At 46.7% G+C, this 24036-nt stretch overlaps 1 protein-coding gene across 8 annotated transcripts in view; it reads left to right on the top strand.

Annotated features, from left to right (window-relative positions):
- MTMR3 (myotubularin related protein 3) overlaps nucleotides 1–24036 on the top strand; it is a 203931-nt gene that overhangs the window by 176605 nt on the left and 3290 nt on the right. For 6 of the 8 annotated variants that reach the window (XM_050923679.1, XM_050923678.1, XM_050923682.1 and 3 more), the window contains 8 exons: nucleotides 3736–3847; nucleotides 4649–4844; nucleotides 5189–5374; nucleotides 7513–7683; nucleotides 8961–9106; nucleotides 9865–11263; nucleotides 16164–16274; nucleotides 16812–16900. In XM_050923679.1, coding sequence (XP_050779636.1) covers nucleotides 3736–3847; nucleotides 4649–4844; nucleotides 5189–5374; nucleotides 7513–7683; nucleotides 8961–9106; nucleotides 9865–11263; nucleotides 16164–16274; nucleotides 16812–16900 — 2410 coding nt within the window. Of the gene's footprint in view, nucleotides 1–3735; nucleotides 3848–4648; nucleotides 4845–5188; nucleotides 5375–7512; nucleotides 7684–8960; nucleotides 9107–9864; nucleotides 11264–16163; nucleotides 16275–16811; nucleotides 16901–21792; nucleotides 22951–24036 lie in introns of those variants that run through there. The other 2 variants (XM_050923683.1, XM_050923684.1) reach the window with 2 other exon arrangements.

Here is a 24036-nt window from a genome sequence, read left to right as displayed (position 1 = left end):
ATACGCTCGCTGGGGATGCATACACCTTCCACCCAGCGTAGACCCCTCAGACCCCAAGCACGCCGCCCATACTTCCCACCCCGTCAGAGGCAGGACTTCAGTAGACGGCGTGGCCGGGGGGGCCGCAGGCGCCAGTCCAGCTCCCAGGGAGGCCAAAACCAAGGGCCCTCCAAGGCACCACCGGGCCCCAAGTCCGGCTTTTGAAGGTGCACCTGGGGATGGCGTACCAGCCTCAAGACAGGATCCTTCCCCTACCTTCTCCAACCGCCTCTCCCACTTCCTCCCAGCGTGGTCCCAGTTAACATCAGACTGTTGGGTGCTGCGCACGGTGAAGCAAGGATACCACCTACAATTTGCTTCCTCACCCCCTTCCCACCCCCCTTCCCGGTCCCTCTTCAGGGACCCCTCTCACGAGCAAACCCTCCTGCAGGAGGTCCGATCTCTCCTCGCAGCAGGAGCTATAGAGGAGGTACCTCTAGACGAGAGAGGAAAAGGGTTTTACTCCCGCTATTTTCTGATTCCCAAGTCCAAGGGAGGTCTCAGACCCATCCTAGACCTGCGGGGCCTCAACAAATGGATGCTCAAGTTGAAGTTCCGCATGATCTCCCTGGGAACGATTATCCCCTCACTGGATCCTGGAGACGGGTATGCCGCCCTCGACATGAAGGACGCGTACTTCCATATTGCCATCTTTCCATCGCACAGGAAGTACCTTCACTTCACAGTCAGACATCAGCACTTCCAATTCGCAGTCCTACCCTTCGGCCTCTCCATGGCCCCGAGGGTGTTTACCAAGTGCATGGCCGTCGTGGCCGCCCACCTCCGTCGGCGGCAAATTCACGTGTTTCCGTACCTCGACGACTGGCTCCTAAAGGGGTCCTCCCAGTCGCAGGTGCGGCAGCATGTCGAGGTGGTTACGGACCTCTTCTCCCAGTTAGGCCTGCTTCTCAATGCCGAGAAATCCACCCAGGTCCCCACGCAGAGGTTGGACTTCATAGGTGCGACCCTGGACTCTACTCAAGCCAGGGCTTACTTACCTCAGCCCCGCTTTCAGACTATCGTCTCGATCATACGGAGCTTGCAGGCCTCCACAGTCACCACAGCTCGCACCTGTCTCGCACTATTGGGGCATATGGCCGCATGTACTTATGTGACAAAGTATGCCAGGCTCCGAATGAGACCCTTCCAAACGTGGCTTCATTCGGTATTCCGCCCGGGCAAGGACCACCTAGACGTATTGGTGACAGTCCCCTCCGGCCCCCTCCGCTCCCTCGACTGGTGGCTGACCCCATCCCTAGTATGCATGGGGATGCCGTTCCACCCACGGCCACCGTCGATGACTCTAACAACCGATGCATCATCCCTGGGTTGGGGGGCCCACCTAGGGCACCTACGTACCCAGGGCCTCTGGTCGTCCCAAGAGTTGTCACTCCACATAAATGTCCGGGAGTTGAGGGCAGTCCGCCTCACCTGCCAGGCGTTCCAACAACATCTGCACGGCTGTTGTGTTTCCGTATTCACGGACAACACAACGGCCATGTACTACATCAACAAACAGGGGGGAACCCGCTCGTCTCCCGTATGTCAGGAAGCCATTCAACTCTGGGACTTCTGCATAGCCCAATCGATAGATCTCGTGGCATCCTTCCTCCCAGGGGTCAGGAAGGCACTGGCGGACAGACTCAGCCAATCCTTCCTATGCCACAAATGGTCGATCAGACGGATGTTATCCATTCCCTCTTCCAGAAGTGGGGATTTCCCCGCATAGACCTATTCACGACCAGGTCCAACAGGAAGTGCCAGGAGTTTTGCTCCTTTCGAGGTCTCTCTTCCGAGTCGATCACGGACACATTCCTCCTGCCATGGTCCCACCACCTATTGTATGCCTTCCCTCCGTTTCCTCTGGTGCACAAAGTCCTGTTGAAACTCCGCAGGGACAAAGCGCGTCTAATACTGATCGCACCTGCGTGGCCCAGACAACATTGGTTCACCGCTTTGCTGGATCTGTCTGTGGACCCTCCAATCCCCCTCCCTCTCCACCCAGACCTGATCACACAGGATCACGGCAGGCTTCGTCACCCGGACCTACGAGCCCTCCACCTCACGGCGTGGCTCCTGCATGGCTGAATGCGGTGGAGTTGAGCTGCTCCGCACCGGTCCAGCATATCCTCCTTAACAGCAGGAAGCCTTCCACCCGCTCAACGTACACGGTCAAGTGGAAGCACTTCTCTTGCTGGTGTGCTACTCAGGGTGTGACCCCTTCGGAGGCTCCAATTCCCACGGTCCTAGACTACCTCTGGTACCTTAAGCAGCAGGGCCTAGCGACATCCTCCTTGAGGGTGCACTTAGCGGCCATATCCACTTTCCAACCAGGAGAAGGTGGCCGCTCCGTATTCTCCCACCCCTTAGTCGCTAGATTCGTTAAAGGCCTGGAGCGTATCTGCCCCCCCGTACGCTGCCCTGCTCCTACCTGGGACCTTAACTTGGTCCTAAACAGGCTCACGCTTCCACCATTTGAGCCACTGGCGACTTGCTCACTCCTGTACCTGTCATGGAAGACGGCCTTCCTGGTGGCCAGTACATCGGCCAGGCGGGTCTCCGAGCTGAGAGCTCTCACAGTGGACCCGCCCTACACCGTTTTCCATAAAGACAAGGTACATCTGCGACCCCACCCGGCGTTCCTCCCTAAGGTTGTGTCTGCCTTCCATACCAACCAGGACATCTTCCTCCTGGTCTTCTTCCCGAAGCCCCACTCTTCTCGGAGGGAACAGCAGTTACACTCCTTAGATGTACGTAGAGCACTCGCTTTCTACATTGAGCAAACAAAGCCATTCCGAAAGTCTCCTCAACTGTTTGTGGCGGTCACAGAACGGATGAGGGGTCTACCAATCTCTTCTCAGAGAATTTCCTCCTGGGTGACTGCATGCATTCGCGCATGCTACGATCTAGCTCGTGTCCCCTCTGGCCACGTCACGGCACATTCCATGAGAGCTCAGGTGTCGTCGGCAGCCTTCCTGGCGCATGTGCCTATCCAGGAGATATGCCGTGCAGCAACCTGGTCATCGGTCCACACATTCACCGCACACTATGCACTGGTCCAACAATCAAGGGATGATGCGGCCTTTGGCGTAGCAGTTCTAAATACCGCCACATCTCACTCCGACCCCACCGCCTAGGTAAGGCTTGGGAATCACCTAACTGGAATGGATATGAGCAATCACTCGAAGAAGAAAAGACGGTTACTCACCTTTGTAACTGTTGTTCTTCGAGATGTGTTGCTCATATCCATTCCAAACCCACCCTCCTTCCCCACTGTTGGAGTAGCCGGCAAGAAGGAACTGAAGGGTGGCCGGATTGGCTGGGGTATATATTGGGCGCCATAGCGGCGCCACTCCAGGGGGCGCCCAGCCACCCGCCAGGGTTGCTAGGGTAAAAGTTTCTCCGATGAACGTGCACGCGGCGCGCGCACATCTAACTGGAATGGATATGAGCAACACATCTCGAAGAACAACAGTTACAAAGGTGAGTGCCGTCTTTTTTTCCACCATGTGTTGTAATTTCTGGAATACCAGCTGAAGTCCAAGCACAAATTTTTGTCTACGGGAGATTGTGCTAAACAGCACTATTTCATCAGTCCACAACTGCAGCAGTTTGTTTTTATAGAAAAGCTGCTTTTTTAACTTAATATTCATGTTGTTTTTAATTCCTCCTCTTGTTTTTTATAATTTTCTACAGAGTATTATCCAAATTGTGAAGTGGTGTTCATGGGGATGGCAAACATCCATTCTATCCGGAAGAGCTTTCAGTCGCTGCGCTTGCTCTGCACACAGATGCCAGACCCAGGAAAGTAAGTGGGCATTTGAGGTTTTTTTCTTTCTTAAATTATATTTTTGTGTCTAACTCTCATTCTTCCCCTGATATTTTCTAGACTGAATTAAGCAGGTGTTTGTTCTTCCACAGCCTTCTCTTTGTAAACATGCTACAGCTTAATATAGCTTGAGCCAAAGGAAGTTACTGACTCATTAATTCTAAAATGGAGATAGCAAATGAGACGGGGATCAAAATTGGATCCTTTGCTTTAATATTAGCGTATATTACTGCCAGGTGGGCTTGGTTAGTCTCACCTGTGCATCCTGCAATATTTCAGCTTTCCCCTGATTTTGTAAAACTGCTATTGTAACATGCTATCTAACCCCAGAAGCCTGTAGCAGTCTGACTTGCCTTTGAAAGGCACTAGTGTTGCTCCATGAACTTACCACATTCCTAATATCCTCACCCTGGAGACCCAGCCTATCATTTCCATGGTATAACTGACCTCCAGTGACAATAACTGAGGGGTCTTCTGACTGAACATTCCCCAGAACACTGCAGCATTTCAACCCTCTTTCCTCTAGCAGTTTCTCCTGGTTCTTCATTTGCTGCCATGAGCCTTTCACATTCACTAAGTAGACTGTCTGTATTTCCTGCAAACTTGTGAGAGCATTAACAAGATAATTTAAGTGAAAAAATAGATTCAAGGAAAGCACTCATTGTTTAGTACTATAATGGGAGTTTAATTATGATCACTCTGATTTTTTTTTTAATTCAAAGATTTCAGCTGGGAAACATTAAAAAGAGCATAAACTATCCTCCCTTGGTTTTTCTTTAGTTGGTTATCAGCACTGGAAAGTACCAAATGGCTGCAGCACTTGTCTGTGCTTCTGAAATCTGCACTATTGGTAGTGCATGCAGTAGATAGAGACCAGCGACCAGTCTTGGTGCACTGCTCGGATGGCTGGGACCGAACCCCACAGATAGTGGCACTGTCCAAGCTGCTGCTTGATCCATATTACAGGACTATAGAGGTTTGTAAACCGTCCATTTATGCATGGGAGGATGGCTGAGTTTGGGTTTCTTTGCAGATTAATAGGGAAGGCTACTGAATGATTGAACTCAGGTTTCTTCTCTGAAAATGTACGAATGTTATCACCAGTCTTGCTGAATCTGATGGATGCTATTGAATGATATGGTGGGTTAATTGTGAAGGGAATTAAATAGAAGGAAAGTAGGTTGAAAGAAAACATGATTAATTCTGAAAAGAAACCAGGTATATTAAGCATGAGAAGTCTCAGACTGTGTCCTGGAAAATTGTAACATTTGGACTGACAAAAAAATCTGGAGACCTTCAACTGCATTTTCTTTCCTGCAGGGTTTCCAGGTGCTAGTGGAGATGGAATGGCTGGATTTTGGCCACAAGTTTGCAGATCGCTGTGGCCATGGTGAGAATTCGGATGACCTAAATGAGCGCTGCCCAGTATTTTTACAGTGGTTGGACTGCGTCCATCAGCTCCAGAGGCAGTTCCCTTGCTCTTTCGAGTTTAACGAAGCATTCCTTGTGAGTTGTGGCTTGAGAGATTACTGTTTTATTAAATACTTCTAAACCAGTAGACAGAGCTAACACACTGAATAGCCCTGAGGGGTTTCCGATTCTCCCATCTACCTTATATCACAGTGCAGCCTGATAAACAGATGTGACAACTGTTGAGCCTTGTCTGGCAGACAAAACCACTTGTCTTCATGGAATCTGCAATCAGTTCTCTCTGAAAGCAGGGATGGGGCCTTCTAGGACTTCCTTTAAACTTTAAAGAAAAAAAGAAATCAGGTCCTGGATTCAAATATCCACGGAATAGGGACAGCACAGGTAATGACAATGCAAACTTCCCCAGCACTTCTCCGCTACACTATTTCATCCTGACCTGGAGAGTATGTCTCTAAGAGCAAGAAGGAGTTTCCATTCTCTTTCTCTGCTAAAACTGCCTAGAACATGTGGCTTTTCTGATATTGACAACTGTCCTCTGAGAAGTTTGGCTAAGACTATTGAAGTCACATCTCAGGGCCACCAAGCCAGTCACACCGTTATTGTCAGTCACTGACTACATGGATGAATTTGAACTGACAACCTAGAGGAGAAAGTTTCTATAATGCTTCACCAATTCCCTGAGTCATTCCATCTTCTGGTCTTTTTAGAGCTGAAGGCCCTAATTCAGCAAAGCAGTTAAGCATGTGTTTAACTTTTAACACGAGTAGTTCTGTTGAAGTCAATTGGATTATTAACATGCTTAAAGATAAGTACATTCTCCAGGGCTTTGCTGGATTGAGGCTATAGTGTGCAGTGAGCTACAATCTAGATTGGATGAGCTTCCTGTGTTTCCATTTGTGCCACAAGACAGAAGATGGCGTGGACTGCACTCTCAGCAAGTTTGCGGATGACACTAAACTGGGAGGAGTGGTAGATACGCTGGAGGGTAGGGATAGGATCCAGAGGGACCTAGACAAATTAGAGGACTGGGCCAAAAGAAACCTGAGGAGTTTCAACAAGGACAAGTGCAGAGTCCTGCACTTAGGACGGAAGAATCCCATTCACTGTTACAGACTAGGGACTGAATGGCTAGGAAGCAGTTCTGCAGAAAAGGACCTAGGAGTTATGGTGGACGAGAAGCTGGATATGAGTCAACAGTGTGCCCTTGTTGCCAAGAAGGCTAACGGCATTTTGGGCTGTATAAGTAGGGGCATTGGCAGCAGATCGAGGGACGTGATCATTCCCTTCTATTCGACATCAGTGAGGCCTCATCTGGAGTACTGTGTCCAGTTTTGGGCCCCACACTACAAGAAGAATGTGGAAAAATTGGAAAGAGGAGGCTGGAGTACACGACTTATGAGGAGAGGCTGAGGGAACTGGGATTGTTTAGTCTGCAGAAGAGAAGTATGAGGGGGAATTTGATAGCTGCTTTCAACTACCTGAAAGGGGGTTCCAAAGAGGATGGATCTAGACTGTTCTCAGTGGTACCAGATGACAGACCAAGGAGTAACGGTCTCAAGTTGCAGTGGGGGAGGTTCAGGTTGGATATTAGGAAAAACTTTTTCACTAGGAAGGTGGTGAAGCACTGGAATGGGATACCTAGGGAGGTGGTGGAATCTCCTTCCTTAGAGGCTTTTAAGGTCAGGCTTGGCAAAGGCCTGGCTGGGATGATTTAGTTGGGGATTGGTCCTGCTTGGAGCAGGGGGTTGGACTAGATGACCTCCTGAGAGGTCCCTTCCAACCCTGATATTCTATGATTACCTATTATCGCCAGCTCAGTGCTTTTTCACTTTATTGATGCTATGTGACAACTGTGTCAAAAATTCCCTTCTCTACCATATTCTCCAGAGCCCTGGTTTCAATACGTAAGTTTTAGACACAGCATGTAAATAAACAGGCAGTCTGTATGTTCTGTTTCCTCTTAACATTTTATATAGCTCAAATATGATGGTGCATAATGGAGAAGAGCCCATTGTGCTGCTATGTTCTTGTCATTAGCTTTCTAAGAAGGCATGCAAAAAATGCTAAATAGATTTATATGGCATCCTACACAAAGCCTTACATAGACAGCCTCACATGAATAGTAGATTAATTGCCTCTTAAGCATGAAAGTTACATCTTTCACATACACCATGTGTGCTGCCATATGACTCTATCTGTATTGGTCTGTACAGGTCAAATTGGTGCAGCACACCTACTCTTGCCTCTTTGGTACATTCCTGTGCAACAATGCGAAGGAGAGAGGAGAAAAACATACTCAGGAAAGGACATGTTCTGTCTGGTCTCTGCTGCGAGCAGCAAACAAAGCCTTCAAAAACCTGCTTTACTCCTCCCAGTCAGAAACTGTATGTATCATTCATTCCCCATCACCTGTGGGAGAGTCCCTTTAGGGATTCTGCATTACAACTGTGGGAGTCAGGGAAAGTGACTGTCCCAAAAATATCCACCTCAAGGAAGCATCCCAGTTATTCCTGTGGGTGATGATTTGACTTCGCCTGTTCCATGAATGTACTGCCTAAAGATAACTGTGAAACTCCTTGCCAGAGGATGTTGTGAAAGCCAAGACTATAACAGTGTTCAAAAAAGAACTAGATAAGTTCATGGAGGATAGGTCCATCAATGGCTATTAGCCAGGATGGGCAGGGATGGTGTCACTAGCCTCTGTTTGCCAGAAGCTGGGAATGGGCAACAGGGGAAAGATCACTTGATGATTACCTGCTCTGTTCATTCCCTCTGGGGCACCTGGCATTGGCAACTGTCAGAAGACAGGATACTGGGCTGGATGGACCTTTGGTCTGACCCAGTATGGCCATTTTTATGGATATTCTTATGGATATTCCCCCGCGTACCCAGTGGATAGTTACCATTTGAGTGCCATAGCAAGGTTTTATGTTTGAGTAGCCTTAGCTTAACCTCTGCTATGCCATGCACTCCCACACCACCAAAGCCATCTTACTGAAGCATTTACATTACAGTGTTTTCAGCAGACCACTGGGACATACCAAATGCAGCCATAGAGAGCATCTCTATGTCAGATATATGCTGTATTCCCTGTAATAAAATATTTTGTGTGCTTGACAAGGTATGATTACCAACAGGAGATCTCTGTCACGTTACACTGGGGGGATAAAAGAGTTGTGTCATAAGATATCTTAAACTTTTGTCAAAAAACTGGCATAACAAAAAATGTTATGGAAGTTTTTGCACATATCTAATTTCATCACTTTCACTTTTTCAGTTAGTTCTCCCATAGTAATTAACTCTCACAAGGGACTTGGGGGAGAGAGGCATAGTTGTCTTTATGTATATTTGATAGAATAATATGTTAGGCATTCAGATATTGTAGTGATGGGCATGCTATAAGAACCTGTAGAGAACTGTTAAAATGTCACCGTGTTTATGGAAATAAAGATTTTTCTAAGTTATTTAAACCCTTCCCCTCCCAAAATCCCCATATCTGAAGGAAAGGATAACAACTTGATAGCTAGGAGTAAATTATTAAAAATGCTGTTGTAGAACCTCTGGACTGTGAACCTGAGCTGTTAAATTAGAGTAGCAAAATTCCTGGAGAGAGACAGGTTAATGTTCCTAAACATGAACATGCCACATTTTCTCTTTCTAGGTGCTGTATCCAGTGTGTCATGTGCGTAATTTAATGCTCTGGAGTGCTGTTTACCTACCATGTTCTTCCCCCTCCACCCCTGCTGATGACACCTGTGCCCCTTACCCAGTTCCAGGCTCCAGCCCTGAAGATCAGTCTCTGGGCAGGTGAGCCTAGAGCCCAGAAATCCCATCCTGTAAAGTAAGATCAACAGAGAATGTTGTGAGATTTAGGGAGAGGAGCACTTGCTGTGGGAGGGAGGTGTGGGACTGTTTAAATGACTAACAAAAAGCCCTGTGTGGTCATTTCAATTTTGAAAGTATTCAGCTTCCTGGATTGTTGTGTAACAAACACATTAGAGCAGAAAATAGGTTTGAAATAAATTAACAGATAAAACACAGTTCAGTATACGGAGTATGCCCAAATAACATCCCAGGTACTGTCCCCAGTTGCAGAATTTATTCTGCTTTGGTGTACTGCCTCTGTATTGTGGAGGCCAGAAAACATGGGATATAGCATCTTCAGGGCTGTCTTGCGTTCATTGTACACACGGCTTTTTTTCTTGTATTACATTCATGTAAGTACTGCTTACCTGGTCTTTAGAGAAGCCTTTTCCAATAAGATGATTCTGGGTGCATGCTAGTTGGAAATGGAGCTTTGGTGTGGAGGGATGATTCTGGGAATACTGAAGATTAGTTGAAGAAATTTTCTTGATGGAGAGAGAAGGCCAGATGGGATGGTGCTGGAGCAGCTTTGACCCATCAATGATCAGACTGAACTGTTAGATAATACTGTAGTGCACTGCAGAACTCCACAGTAGTGAGTGACTGGTTGGGATTTCAAAATTGGGAAGCTCATTAATAATAACCTGTGTAATTAAATATTTTTAAAAGTAACTTTTGATTCTGATTTTGTACCTCTGTAGGCTACCAAAGACGAGATCGTTTGACAATCTGACAACGGCCTGCGACAGCAACGTGCCTACAACTAACCGACGTAGTAGTGATCCCAGCCTCAATGAAAAGTGGCAAGAGCACCGTAGGTCCCTGGAGCCGAGCAGCCTTGGCAACCCAGGGGATGATCCATTTGATGGGGACAGCCTGAGCAAACAAGGCAGGGCTCTTGTTGGAGCAGAGCTTTCAGTTGCAGCTGGCGTGGCAGAGGGACAGATGGAGAACATTTTGCAGGAGGCCACCAAAGAGGATGTTGGTCTGGAGGAGCTCTTGAGGGGTACCCTGGAGACAACAGGCAAAGAGGATGAGGAGGAGGTTATCCTGGGTAAGGAGAACAGAACTGAAAATCTTGATGAGTATGTTGATGGCCTCTATGAAAAGACTGAGATGGATACAGATACTTCAATAAACAATCCAGTGTCCAATCTACATCCAGTTTCACAAGGTTCTTCTGAGCTTAAAAGACAACAGGAGGAGCCTATGGATCTCAGTAACAGTATCCAGAAGTTACTTCAGGTGAAAGGACTACAAACTATTCCCTTGGAGAGTACTGTAAATAGTGACATTCAGAAGAATGTGGAGGAAGGTGTTAGTAGACTTCATATAGAAGCAGAGAGCCCTCCATTGCCCATCACAATCCAACATGAGGCAAAAACATCCAACATAGAAAGTTCTACCGAAACCTTAACAGAGAATGGAGCAAAGCAAGAGCTGATTCAGAAAGGCCCTTGCCACTTACCTCATCTGATGGACAACAGTGCTGAAGAACTTTCTCAAACAACTGAAAACAGACCTGAGGGGGAAAACATGATAGAGCTACACAGACTGGGAACAAAAGTAAACAGGACTTCTAACAGCAGCAACACACACAGCTCAATGCCTTCCCCTTGTGCCTTGCCTTTAGCTGAATGTAAAGATGAGATTGTGTGTAATGGGGAGCTGGAGACTGAGAACAAGGTGACAGAGAAACCTGCAAGGTTTAGTATTATCCCGAAATACCCTGCAGCAAATGGACACTGTGTGAATGGAGAGGATGATAGGATCAAAGCCTCTCTGAGCCGGCAGGTCTCTACAGCTAGTTGTAGTTCTGCCCAGTTTCACTTGAGGAACTTGCACCATAAGTGGGTGCATGACCATTCTGGGAGGCAACAGACAGTTAGCAGCCCAGACCAACCCACCAGGAACCACTTGGATGATGATGGGATGCCAGTCTACACTGATGTTATCCAGCAGCGCCTGCGTCAGATTGAAACTGGGCATCAGCAGGAAGTGGAGATATTGAAGAAGCAAGTGCAGGAGTTGAGGAGCCGGTTGGAGAGCCAGTACCTGAATAGCTCACTACGTTTCAGTGGCGATTATGGGGACGAAGTGGTAAGTGTAACGGTAATTCAGCCACTGCTGACAATATTGGATTGGTTAATCACATTTCTGGAGCCCACAGTTCTAAGTCAGCCGTTTGGTAAGAAGTATTGTTGTTTGTGAATTTTGTTTATGGTAATATTTTTTTAACGTCTCAGTCATGCCATGAGTGCAGGGGACTGGACTAAATGACCTCTCGAGTTCCCTTCCAGTCCTGTGAGTCTGTACTGAAAAGGGCATGCTGTTCTCACTTTCAGGTGCAATCTCTTTATCATGAAAGTGCAACCTACAAATGCAGAATTTTTTTTTCCACATAATTGCACTCAAAAACAAAACAATTTAAAACTTTAGAACCTACAAATCCGCTCAGTCCTACTTGTTCAGCCAATCACTAAGACGGACAAGTTTGTTTACATTTACAGGAGATAATGCTGCCCACTTGTTATTAACAATGTCACCTGAAAGTGAGAACAGGCATTCACATAACTATTCATATGCCCTTTCATGCTTTGACTCGTAGATTATCTTTTTAACAGTGGAAATATTTGTAATAAAAAATAATAATATAAAGTGAGCTTTGTATTCTGTTATAATTGAAATTAATGTATTTAAAAATGTAGAAAAACATCCACAAATATTTATAATAAATTTAAATTGGTATTCTATTGTTTAACAGTGCGATTAAAACTGTGTTTAATCGCTACTATTTTTTTTAATCTTCTGATTATTTTTTTTAATTGTTTGACTGTCCTAATTTACACACACCTTTGGTGTGCTGTGGAATGGGGCTAATCACGGTGTCTTTACATAGTTTTTCCTGTGCTCATAAAATGGTTTAGAGAACTTTTTAAACATTTACATACAATTTATTGGGCCAGATCTATAGGACTGGCTGGGATGATTTAATTGGGGTTGGTCCTGCTTCGAGCAGGGGAGATGGACTAGATTACCTCTGGAGGTCTCTTCCAACCCTAATTGTTGATGATTCTATGACTGGCCCTTTGGTCCTTGGCATAATTCACAGGGAGGTGGGTGCAAAGGTGGTTGTCCTGGGAGCTGGGATCCACTGAGGCACAGGGATGTGGGCCATGTCCCCTTCCCTCAAAGATGTGGCCTACACTAGGCTCAGTAATGGTGACGACTTAGAATTGTTATGCTGCCTCTGCCACCCAGGGATTTCCCTTAGAAAAGGGGAATCTTCAAGTGCTAGTAAACAGGGCCGGCTTTAGGCTGATTCACCCGATTCCCCAGAATCAGACCCCGCGCCTTAGGCACCTTTTTAATTTTTTTCTACTCACCCCGGGGGTGGTCAGCTCCACTGGGGTCTATGGCGGCCCTGCTCCGCCGGCCGGAGCTCCGGCTGGAATGCAGCAAGCCCCTTGGCCCCGCTCCCGGCCGGAGCTCTGCAAGCCCCATGGCCCCACTCCCCCGGCCGGAGCTCCGGCTGGAGTGCAGCAAGCCCCGCGGCCCCGCTACCCCGGCTGGAGCTCCACAAGCCCCAAAGCCCCGCTCCCCCGGCCGGAGCTCTGCAAGCCCCGTGGCCCCACTCCCCCGGCCGGAGCTCCAGCTGGAGTGCAGCAAACCCCTTGGCCCCGCTACCCCGGCCGGAGCTCCGGCTGGAGTGCAGCAAGCCCCGCAGCCCCGCTCCCCTGGCCGAAGCGCTGCAAGCCCTGCTGCCCCGCCCCCCCAGCCGAAGCTCCGGCTGGAGTGCAGCAGTCCCACGGCCCCGTGACCCCGGTCGGAGTGCCGCAAACCCCGTGGCCCCGCACTCCTGGCCGGAGCTGTGGCCAGAGCGTGGCGACCCCGTGACCCTGGCCAGAGCGCAGCAAGCCCCGCGGCCCCACTCTCCTGGCTGGCAATCCGAAGTGCTGCCGAAGACTGAGTGCGCCATCTGGTGAGTACAACCCCCTCCCCTCCAGTAATTGGGCCCTGCACTTGCTAAAGCCGGCCCGCCGGTAAAGCCAGCTTTACCAGCATTAAAGCTTCTCAAAGCAGCTAGAGTAGGACCTGAATCTTGAGTATAGTTTGAGTGTAGTATGTTTGCTACAGCTGGACTACATCATCTATGTAGTTGTTGCAATATTATGGATACTATAAAAAGATTACAAATTGTGTAGTATCCACAAGTTTGTAATTGTAAATATATAATCTGTAGGTAAAGCAAATACATTGGGCACCTGTGGGTGTGGTGAATTTTTAATTAAATTTCCTTCAGTCCTCGTCCCCTTACCTATTTTTGCCTGCTCCTCTTGTTTAAATTAAACTGCAGTAACAAGACTTCAAAAAAGAAGCCAATGCGCCTGCCTCACTCTGCTTCTTGGTGGTAGCATAGCTTCAAAAAACAAACGGCAGGGGCCACTGGAACTTTGAAGCCCCACTACCACAAAGCAGCTATGTTTGTGGCTTCTTTTTTCAGAGGCCTCTCAGTTAGTTTAGAGAAGAGCTAGAGAGAGGGAAGTGGAAAGCAACAGAGAAGGAATGAGGGGTGGAGGGATGGAAAGGATGAAGATGGTAGGATAGGCGTAAGGGAATACTCAGATTATAAACTCATTGGAGCAGGGACCATGTCTTTCTATGTGTCTGAACAGCACATAGTATATTGGGATACTGATCCTGAATGAGGTCTCTGAGCACTACCACAGTACAAATTACAATAATAATGAAAACTTCACTCTCTATACACACATGTAGTGTGTCAAGTATCAGAGGGGTAGCCGTGTTAGTCTGTATCCACAAAAACAATGAGGCGTCTGGTGGCACCTTAAAGACAGATTTATGTGGGCATAAGCTTTCGTGGGTAAAAAAGCCCCACTTCTAGGAGCCACCAGACTCCTCATTGTTTTACATGTAGTGTGTATATTTTGTACAACTACAGAATTATAAAAGGTTTACATTTACAGTACTTACAGGTTTTACTCCTGGGGGGAATTCTGTGCAAAAAATTAAAAATTCTGTGCACAATATTTTAAAATGCTGCATAATTTATTTGTCAAAATAACATTATATAATCACACCAGTTTCAAGTATTTTGAATATCTGTCAGCAACTAACTCTGTAGCAATACAGACAACAACAAAAATTCCCCCAGGACTAGAGAGTTAAAGAAAACCCTACGTCAACCCAGTTCCTGCTTTTCTGCCCCCTCCAGCCAGGGGCCCAGACACCTGCAGCCCCTTCCCTCCCCAAAGCCCAGCCACAGGGTGCCTCCACAGCCCAGACACCTACATCCTCTGCCCCTCAGAGCCCAGGCACCAGTCATCCCCCAGCCCAGACATTTACACCCTCTATTCTGAGCCCAGACATTGCACCCCTACCCTCCAGAGCCCAACTGCAGGGCACCCCCAGCCCAGACACCTGCACCCCCTACTCCTCCAAAGCAGTGCATTCCCCAGCCCAGACATATGCACCGCCTACCCTCAGAGGCCAGCTGAGGGTTGCCCCACATCCAATACATTCACACCCCTGGAGCCCAGGGATCCAGAGAAAGAAACACCCTGATGCTGGGTCCTGGGCTTGTATGGAGTTCCCTGTAGTGCACGCCACGTCCTTCTTTCAGGACATGTCAGGGACTGCAGCTGCCAGGAATCCTCCAGCCCCCCCTTCCCCTGGCAGCGTCTTCTATTTGCAAGCTGGGGAGCTGGGCTCTACTGGGTCCAGTGGCCCCTAGTAGCGGCCAGCAGCTCTGCAGAACCATTTCTGTCAGGGGGGAAAAGGAAATTCTGTGCAGAACATTAATTCTGCACAAATTCTGCATTGCACAGTGGCGCAGAATTCCCCCAGGAGTAATGTTTATAAGCATCCTTTGGAAGTGGCAAAAGGGTCTAGTTGACAGAGGGGCTGGATAGTCCCATGCACATTCATTGGGAAAGACTTGCATGAACTTCTTGGGCCACTGAGGTTGCAGCTAATATAATAATTGCTAAATGCTGATTTTGGGACTGCAAGGTCTGCTGAGCGTCATTCAAAATGATCTGTCATTAGCTGGAGCTTGGGTTCCTGGCAGAAATGTGACCCATTGGCTTAATTCAAAGTATTCTTGTTGAGATAAGGGCTTTCACAATGTGTAATGTATGGGCAGATTGAAATGGATTTTCAAAATCACTTAGGTGCCTATCTACATCTTTAGGTGCCTACATACCTTTACAAACCTGGGTCCTAGTTTCTACCTTCTATTTCTGCCCAGTCTTGACAGGTATATTCTCTAAGCTAGCATCAGAGGTACCAGCTCTCCAGCACTGAAAGGTGGAGAACAAAAGTTCTCGAATCTCTCATGTCTGGAAGAGCTGTTGTGTATGTCCTTTGACCAAAGTTAGTTGAAATAAAGTTCTACCTGGCAAGGACGCATCAATCCAAAGACTTACTTGTGGAAGTGGACTCTAATCCTTACCTCTCCATGTTTGATTTTAAATTGCATCTTCCCAAGGGAACTATCAGAAACAGCAAGGCATACATATTATAAATATTGTTTTTAAAAGTGAAAGAACTTTGGAAAGGAGACAGGGCTCCAAAATTGGATTGACAGGGTACAGCTGTGAAATTTGTGAGGTGCCCACTGTTAATCATTTGCTATGTGTCCGGAATCTTACACATACACTGCAACAGGTAGATTTTAACCCCATGTCTGGCATTAAAGGGTTAACAGTTTCATTCTGTCCGGTTGCAGTACACCATTACACAAGCAAACTACCTCACTTGTTGCACATTAAGTCCCATCCCAGATAGAACTCTTGTCTGTACTGGCACAACCTAAATTACAGGTATGTAAGTATATCTGACCTGAGCCCTTCCAGTCCACGCATATCTTTTCCTAGCAGGAAGTGCACAGATTCCCCCTTCCCAGCTGTTTACTTCTGGTTTGTGTGGAAGTGGGAGTATGTGCAGGTTCTGTTCAGCTGTGTTTGTTTGCCAACAGACTTCAATACCCGACTCGGAAAGCAATCTGGATCAGAACTGCTTGTCTCGCTGCAGCACAGAGATTTTCTCTGAAGCCAGCTGGGAGCAGGTGGATAAACAGGACACAGAGGTACAGACTAAATCCCTGTCTGTGATATTCCTCCCTCTTTTCTTCTGTTAGGAAATGATCTTCATAACATGGTTATACTACAGCCCCATGGTCACACACCAGTTCTTGTAAACTATCCCTCTTGCCCTCACTTATCTCTAACACTTCAAATATCTGTGCAGAGGAGCCCTCTGCTGTCAGGTGTCTATGAACAATTTTTGAGAAACCATGGAAAGACAATAGCTGAAGGAACCCTGGACTAACACGTTCCCTGTAAACCTGTTTGGCTTGGGTACCTTTGAAGTATAGAAAAAATCAGTGAGCTATATATTAGGACTTCTTCTCTGTGTGGCTGGAGGGAATTTGGTGGATCACTTTCCGAGGAGAAGATTTCTGTCTTCTCTTTCTTTCAGTATTGGCAGGATTGAATCTGTCTAATTTAAGTAGCGGGGGCACATCCGTGTCTCTGCTCTTCAAGGGCTTTATACGCTCAGGCCAGACTGATTTTTCAAGAGCTGTCTCCTTGACAAATTTGTCTTTGTGTTCTGTGTTTCACAGGTGACACGATGGCTTCCAGACCACCTAGCTGCACACTGCTATGGCTGTGACAGTACATTCTGGCTTGCCAGCAGGAAGCACCACTGCAGGTAACCTGTTCATAGAGAGGTGAAAGGGAAAGCAGCTGAACAGCGAGGCTGTGCTGAGCTGAACTGCCAATTCTATTTCTCTTAAATTAGGCCAGACTAGGAAGGATGTCTGGAGAAGAGAAATTCTCGAGTAGGAAGACCATATGCGCTGCTGAAGCAAGGAATCCAGCCTTCTTTGGGCAAACAAGGCTCTTTTTGTTCTTGGGTCCCAATTTATTTGCAGTGTCTATTTCAAAGGCCAAACCTGCTATCAGCTCCGTGCCCATTCAAACAGAATCAGCCTTCCTTTTCCTTTAGATTGGGATTCAGAGACAGGCTGCCCTTTAAGTAAATGTAAATGTTATAAAATATTGTCTAAACCTTTTCCCATTCAGTACAACCAACATAGGAATCACATCTTTTTCAGTCACTGTCTGGGAATTGTCTCTTTTTCCTCTGCCCTGACTCTCTTTCTCCCCCCCGTCTTCCCCCCAAATTGCTTGTGTACAGGATTCTGAAATGGATGCCTGCCTGAAGTACAATCTAATTGGCTCATTGGGTTAGCCTGAGCCAAACCTATTGCTGATAGGGGGCCATGCTAGATAGCACCAGGTGGCACTGGCCTATTGATTATGTAACATCCTGGCTTGGGACAGAGAATCCCAGGTTCTTCTTCGAGTGATGGCCCCTATTGTATTCCACTGAGGGTTATGTGCATGCACCTGAAGCCGGAGCTTTTCAAAGTAATATCGCTTGTTGGTCCACATATGTGTCCTTGCACCACCTTGTGGTTTCACACAAGGTGATAAAGGGCGGGGCTGCATCTCCTGTGCCTTCTCACTGCTGCATGGTCCAAGTCAGAGCTTCTGCTGTCCTCTTGTCCCGGATGATGCATTTTTTCAAACTTTTTAGAAAAACTGTTTTTACTCTTGTTCATAGTTAAGATTTTATTGGTTTTTGATAGTACTTTTTGCCGCATCAGTGGTTTTCCCACCAACAATCCCCACCCCACCTCCCTTTCAGCACCCGGGTCTGGTAATACATTATTCTGAAGATATTAAGTCTGTGCTTCCTGCCCTCGCTCATTTTCCATCAGCGACAAGCACCAACACTGTTTGTGCTGTTTGGGGGAAGCCCGCACTGGGTCCAGGTTCAGTATCTGCCTCTACACAAGAAGGCCGAGCTCGCCACCTCAAAAATCACCTCATGGAGGTCGCTATGGGGCCATAATCAGATCCTGGCTGGGGAACCCCCCCAATCTGCCGTCAGTACCAGTGCTATGGCCCCGGCGCCAGAGCCTAGCCATGAGCCATGAACTTTGGACGATACACAAAGCGGTACACTTGTTCTTATCAGCTCTCCATTATTGTCACATCTTCATCATGTTGGACAACACCACCACATATACTGCATAAACAAACGAGGCATGAGATCTCCAGCGCTGGGTACGTAAGTGGTATGCCTATGGAAATGGTGCGTTGCACATCATATCCTTTTGTCGGCTTCCTACCTGCCTGGTACCCAGAATGTGATTGCCGATGCCCTCAGCAGGAGCTTTGTAACCAACCGTGAATGGGAATTACACGACATGGGAGTCACGGACATCTTTGGTTGCTGGGGGACTCTGATCAGGGACCTCTTTGCATCCCACACCAACACCAAGTGCACTCACTATTGCTTAAGATGGGGACTTGGTGCCTGTGCACAGAGCGATGCTCCAGTCATTGATTGTTAGACTAGATGAACTGTGCCTTTCCCCCCAACCACTCTTACCGCATGTCACCCACAAACTCTGGTGGGAGAGAGCAACAGTCATTCTGATTGCTCTGTTCTGATCCTGCCATCTTCTCTGCATGTAAAAACTCCCTCCACTCCTGCTCCAGACATTTCTGGAACTGCTAACACAACACAACAGCAGACTCAGGCACCCGATCCATGGATGCTTCACCTGACAACTTGGTTTTTGGATGGACACGTCCGTTAGCACAAGAGTGCTTGTTACCAGTACAAGACATCCTCTCCAGTAGCCGGAAGGACTTTATTAGATGCTCCTATCAGGCTAAATGAGCATGTTTCACGTCCTGGGTACAACAACAAAGCCTCACCTCCGAAGCTGTGGGCATCCCGCTGCTCTTAGACTATTTCCTCTGTCTGAAGACCTCGGGGCTTGCTCTCAATTCCATCAGGGTGCACACAGTGGCTATTAGCGTTTTCCACCCTGTGGTGGAGGGGCATTAAATTTTTACCCATCCCTTCATGGCCAGATTCTGGAAGGGCCTTATACATAAATACCTGCCCATTCTGCCTATCACCCTCAGTGGGACCTCAGACTAGTCCTTATCTCCTTAATGAACTCTCCCTTTGAACCTCTGGCCTCCTGTCCCCTTTCTCTCTTCTCTATGAAGGTTGCTTTCCTCATTGCCATTACCTCAGCGAGGAGGATTGACGAACTGTGGGCCATGTTGGGAAAACCCTTTCACCACATTCCGTACATACAAGGTTTCAGTGAAACTACAGCCCAGATTTCTTCCAAAAGTGGTTTCCCATTTCCACCTCAACTAACCCATCCATTTACCTACCTTTTCCCCAAACCAAACTGCTCTCCTGAGGAATGGCAACTCCATTACCTCGATGTAGATAGGACCCTGGCCTTTTACCTACAAAGGATGAAGCCATTTCAAAAGTTGCCCAGGCTATTTGTTTCCATAGTGAAGAGAATTAAGGGACAGGCCATCTCCACTCAGAGAATCTCCAGGTAGGTCTCAGGATGTATTATATGCTGCTACCAATTGTTGGGATGATCTCCACCTGAGGGATATGCGTCCATTCCATGAGACTGCAAGCATCAACTACAGCCACACTCCATGCCGTGCCCCTTGCACACATAGGTAAGGCAGCCACGTAGAGTTTGATGTACACCTTTTCCTCTCACTATACTCCAGTATATGATTCCACAATGGATGCCTCATTTGGCATTTCACAGAATCACAGAATATCAGGGTTGGAAGGGACTTCAGGAGGTCATCTAGTCCAACCCCCTGCTCAAAGCAAGGCCAACACCAACTAAATCATCCCAGCCAGGGCTTTGTCAAGCCGGGCCTTAAAAACCTGTAAGGATGGAGCTTCCATAACCTTCCTAGGGAACCCATTCCAGTGCTTCACCACCCTCCTAGTGAAACAGTTTTTCCTAATATCCAACAAAGACCTCCCCTACTGCAACTTGAGACCATTGCTCCTTTTTCTGTCATCTGCCACCACTGAGAACAGTCTAGATCCATCCTCTTTGGAACCCTGCTTCAGGTAGTTGAAGGCTGCTATCAAATCCCTCTTCACTCTTCTGCAGACTAAATAAGCCCAGTTCCCTCACCCTCTCCTCATAAGTCATGTGACCCAGCCCCCTAATCCTTTTTGTTGCCTTCCATTGGACTCTCTCCAGTCTGTCCACATCTTTTCTGTAGCGGGGGGCCAAAAGCTGGACTTAATACTTCAGATGTGGCCTCACCAGTGCCATTTGGTGCAGTGGTCCTCCATTCCACGGTTCTGTCTTCTTCCTCGCTCCCGCCTCCTATATAGGTACTGCTTGTTAATCACCCTCAGTGGAATACAATAGGAACTATCACTCAAAGAAGAAGGGGAGGTTACTTATCTATAACTGGAGGTTCTTTGAGATGTGTGATCCCTATCTGTATTCCAATCCCACCCTTCTCCTCCTCTGTGGGGATCTGGTATGTCTGCAGTAGAGAAGGAACTGGAGACACAGTCGGTCTGCCCTACCCTTTATCACCTCAGGTGAAACTCCAGGGTGGCACAAGGGCGCATGAGCAGACCAACGAGTAATACTACTTTGAAAAGCTCCAGCTCTGGGCGCATGGTGCATGTGCATAACCCTCAGTGGAATACAGTTAGGGACCACATATCTTGAAGAACCTCCAGTTACAGGTAAGTAACCCCCTCTTTATAAATCATATTTTCATGCTCCAGCTAATGAAGGTGTATCCCTATATTACTGAATCCCGTTGTTGGATATCTGAGCAGACAAGATGATCAGAGAAGGTAGCACTTAAACAGAGGGTGATTATCTGGTTTTGATGTTGAATTGTCCTTTGAAGCAGCAATGAGTTAAAGCTTCTGCTATCCTTTGTGTCCTTTTTTATATTTTGTTCCATTTTGTCCTTTTGAGAAGATAAACAAACCCAGTAAAGAATGACCAGAATAAGTTGAGCAGTTTTGATGTTCCCAAGATTCCTCATCTGTATATATGAGATTTACAGCTTCAGATGAAAAATATAAATGCTAGGTATTAAAATTACATACATCTGACATATTTGGTGAGAATTGAGCTCTACTGTTTTCCTCTGTCCTTTCTCTAGTGGGTTTGCTTATTTTAGTTGTCCATTGCAAAGCGTTTCCCATTTAGCACTGACACCTTGCTTCCTCCGTCTCCCTGGAATCGTGTTGCCATTTAGTCTACAACTTTCCAGGCCCAGGCTCTAGAGGGCTCCTGTTTGGTGTGTACACACTGGACATGCCTAAGGACCCTGGGAATTATAATCACTTCGGTGATTCAGGTTTTATTGCAAATTGCCATTGAGTTCCTGCATTGCATGCCATTCTTAGTGTTTCCAACCTGGTTGGAACCGGCCATCCATATTGGTTGAGATGGCTTTCAAGGGACTAATAAGAAATAAGTGACCTACAACAAGAAGATCCAACGTTTTCATATCTTAATGTTTCATTAATCCCGCTGCACAGGGTGGACCTGCTCATCCTGTCCCTGTGAGGGCGATAATGAGGTTGAAAACCACATGTTTTATACTCTTGAGCAAGTTAAAAAGAAACTTCAGTGTCCCTTGTTGGCACCATTTGTGTCTTTTACTAGTTTCCCCTCTGAGCTCTTTCTCCCCTCCCTGCAGGAACATTGAACATGTTGATCAAACCTGGTGAGCATTTGCAACAGCCTCTGTCTGTTGTCTGTCTGCATTTCTATGATAACTTCTCCAAACTAACTTTATTTCTCCCTCCCCTCATCTTTGTTCTTCACTTGTCCAAAAAACATCAGAAATGTATCCTGGATGGATAGTACAGCTGTCAGGTGTTTAGTTTCCTATGACTCTGATCAAGCAGCTCTTTCCACAGAAAAGCATTTAGAACTCAGCTTTTTGTTATGTAATCCACATCACAGTTCAAACTAACCCCCACTTCAGTGAGTCATTTGTTTGAGAAACAAGAAACAAATTCACACTGAATATAAGGCATACATTTTTAACAGTGTGAGTAATTAACCCTTGGAACAACTTACCAAGGGTCGTGGTGGATATTTTCAAATCAAGATTGGATGTTTAAACCAAGATTGGATCTGCTCTAGGCATTATTTTGGGGAAGTTCTACAAGGGGTTATTCAGAGGATCAGACTAGATGATCATCATAATTCGCACTGGCCTTGGAATCTGTGAATGCTTCACTTCTAATTGCAGGGAGCAACCTACAAATGTCGTTGTTACCAGTTTATTTTGAACCCTTTTCCTTTATGTCTGAGTATTTTGTGAAGTGTGAAGGATATAGGAGAGTTCTGGTGTGGCTGTGCCATTTTATCAGTAGTAAAATACCTTGGGGGAAGCAAGTAAGTGGAGCCTGGTGGAGAAAGGGTAAGGGTAGATGTTTATTACTTGGCGAGAGAAGGTGGGAGCGATAGCAGAATGTTGGGAAAGCAAAGGTCAGGTCATCTCTCAGAGGAGGAATATGACATTTTCCACTGAGCCTCTGGTGTCTGTTAAAGAGGCAAGATAGATGAAATTGAATGAACCTCTAGCAGAGTACAAGGCACACAGCGTGACAGGTTCTGCTGGCCCTTCAGGAGTTAGGGGGAGAACCCTAGGAGAAAACAGATCAGGTGTGAGACAAGCTGCTGATCTAAACAGATTTAAAAAAATGTTTTGCTGCTTTTCTCCAGAAAACCATTTTGTTCTAGTCTGTCAACAGTAAATTTCTGCTGGTTAATCATCCTTTCTGAAACAGAGCTCTAGAATATCTGAACTGCTTTCCTGCCGGGCTTCTTGGTATTGCATTGCATTAAACTGTTTTCACTCCTGCGGTTTTTTCTAATAGCAGTTTCTAATGGAGTCCATACGAAGACTTCAAAAACCACTGTACGAGTCTAGCCAAAGTGAGTTTCCTAGTGCTAAGGTTAGAGCTTTATAACCAGAAGCTGCTGTGCAGAGCTGGGAAAATTAGCCCATTGAGATGAGAAATGGGATTTCCCTTTGCTGTCTGTCACTCCACCAGTTACTAGCATCAGGAAATCTTGTCTCCTGGCATTGAAAGATTAATCAAGGCTGCCAGACACATTCAGACTTTTCTGCCCATCAGTCTCTAGGCAGCAGGAAATCAAGATCTGCCCCTATAAGCCCCTACTGGCACAAAATCCTAACACCAAAGAGTTAATGAGAAAAACTCATTAATGAGAAAAACATAAGCCAAGCAGATAAACTCTGGAAGCATCTGTGTAAAATTTGAAAACTTCACCAGTGCTAACGCCTTAAAAATGCCTGCCTAGTTTTGGAGGGCAGAGGTGTGAACTATAGTGCTCATCAGCTTAGAATGATCAGAGCCAGGATTTGAGCAGGTGGGGGTGGGGATGAAGAATGTAATCATTTTCAAGATTCCAAATGTATCCATGACTCCCGTGAGGTGCATGAGCCAGCATGCCTCCGCTGACTGACACTTGACCGGAATGTGTGTAAGACTGCTTGTTCTGCTGCATTGCTGTTGTCACTTTCTAAGCATGGCTGCTTGTCCCATGGCTTTGCATGGTTCTGGTTGATTTTCACATTTTCTGTGTGCAGAAGTATGATGCCGCTATGGTTCCACTGAACTACAACCATCACAGCACAGATCTTTATTGGATCTTGGAGGTAGTGGGTAGACTACATTTGTTAAAGTTTTATCGTATTTTATCTGGCCTATATTTAAATCTTCCAAAGCATATATATGTAAGAAACAAGAAAAAAGGCTTAGTTACCCCTTTGTCGTCTCACTTACCAGAAAGGAATCCCGTAGTGTTTAGAGGGTTATGGGGACATGGAGCCTCTCACCTTTAGGTCACTGTTTCAAATATGGACAAGATTGGTAGTAAACAGAAGCTTCACCATCCAACAGCT

This window comes from Gopherus flavomarginatus, chromosome 15 (assembly GCF_025201925.1).
Source record: "Gopherus flavomarginatus isolate rGopFla2 chromosome 15, rGopFla2.mat.asm, whole genome shotgun sequence".
Lineage (NCBI taxonomy): Eukaryota > Metazoa > Chordata > Testudines > Testudinidae > Gopherus > Gopherus flavomarginatus.
This window is presented reverse-complemented; position numbering and strand designations above follow the sequence as displayed.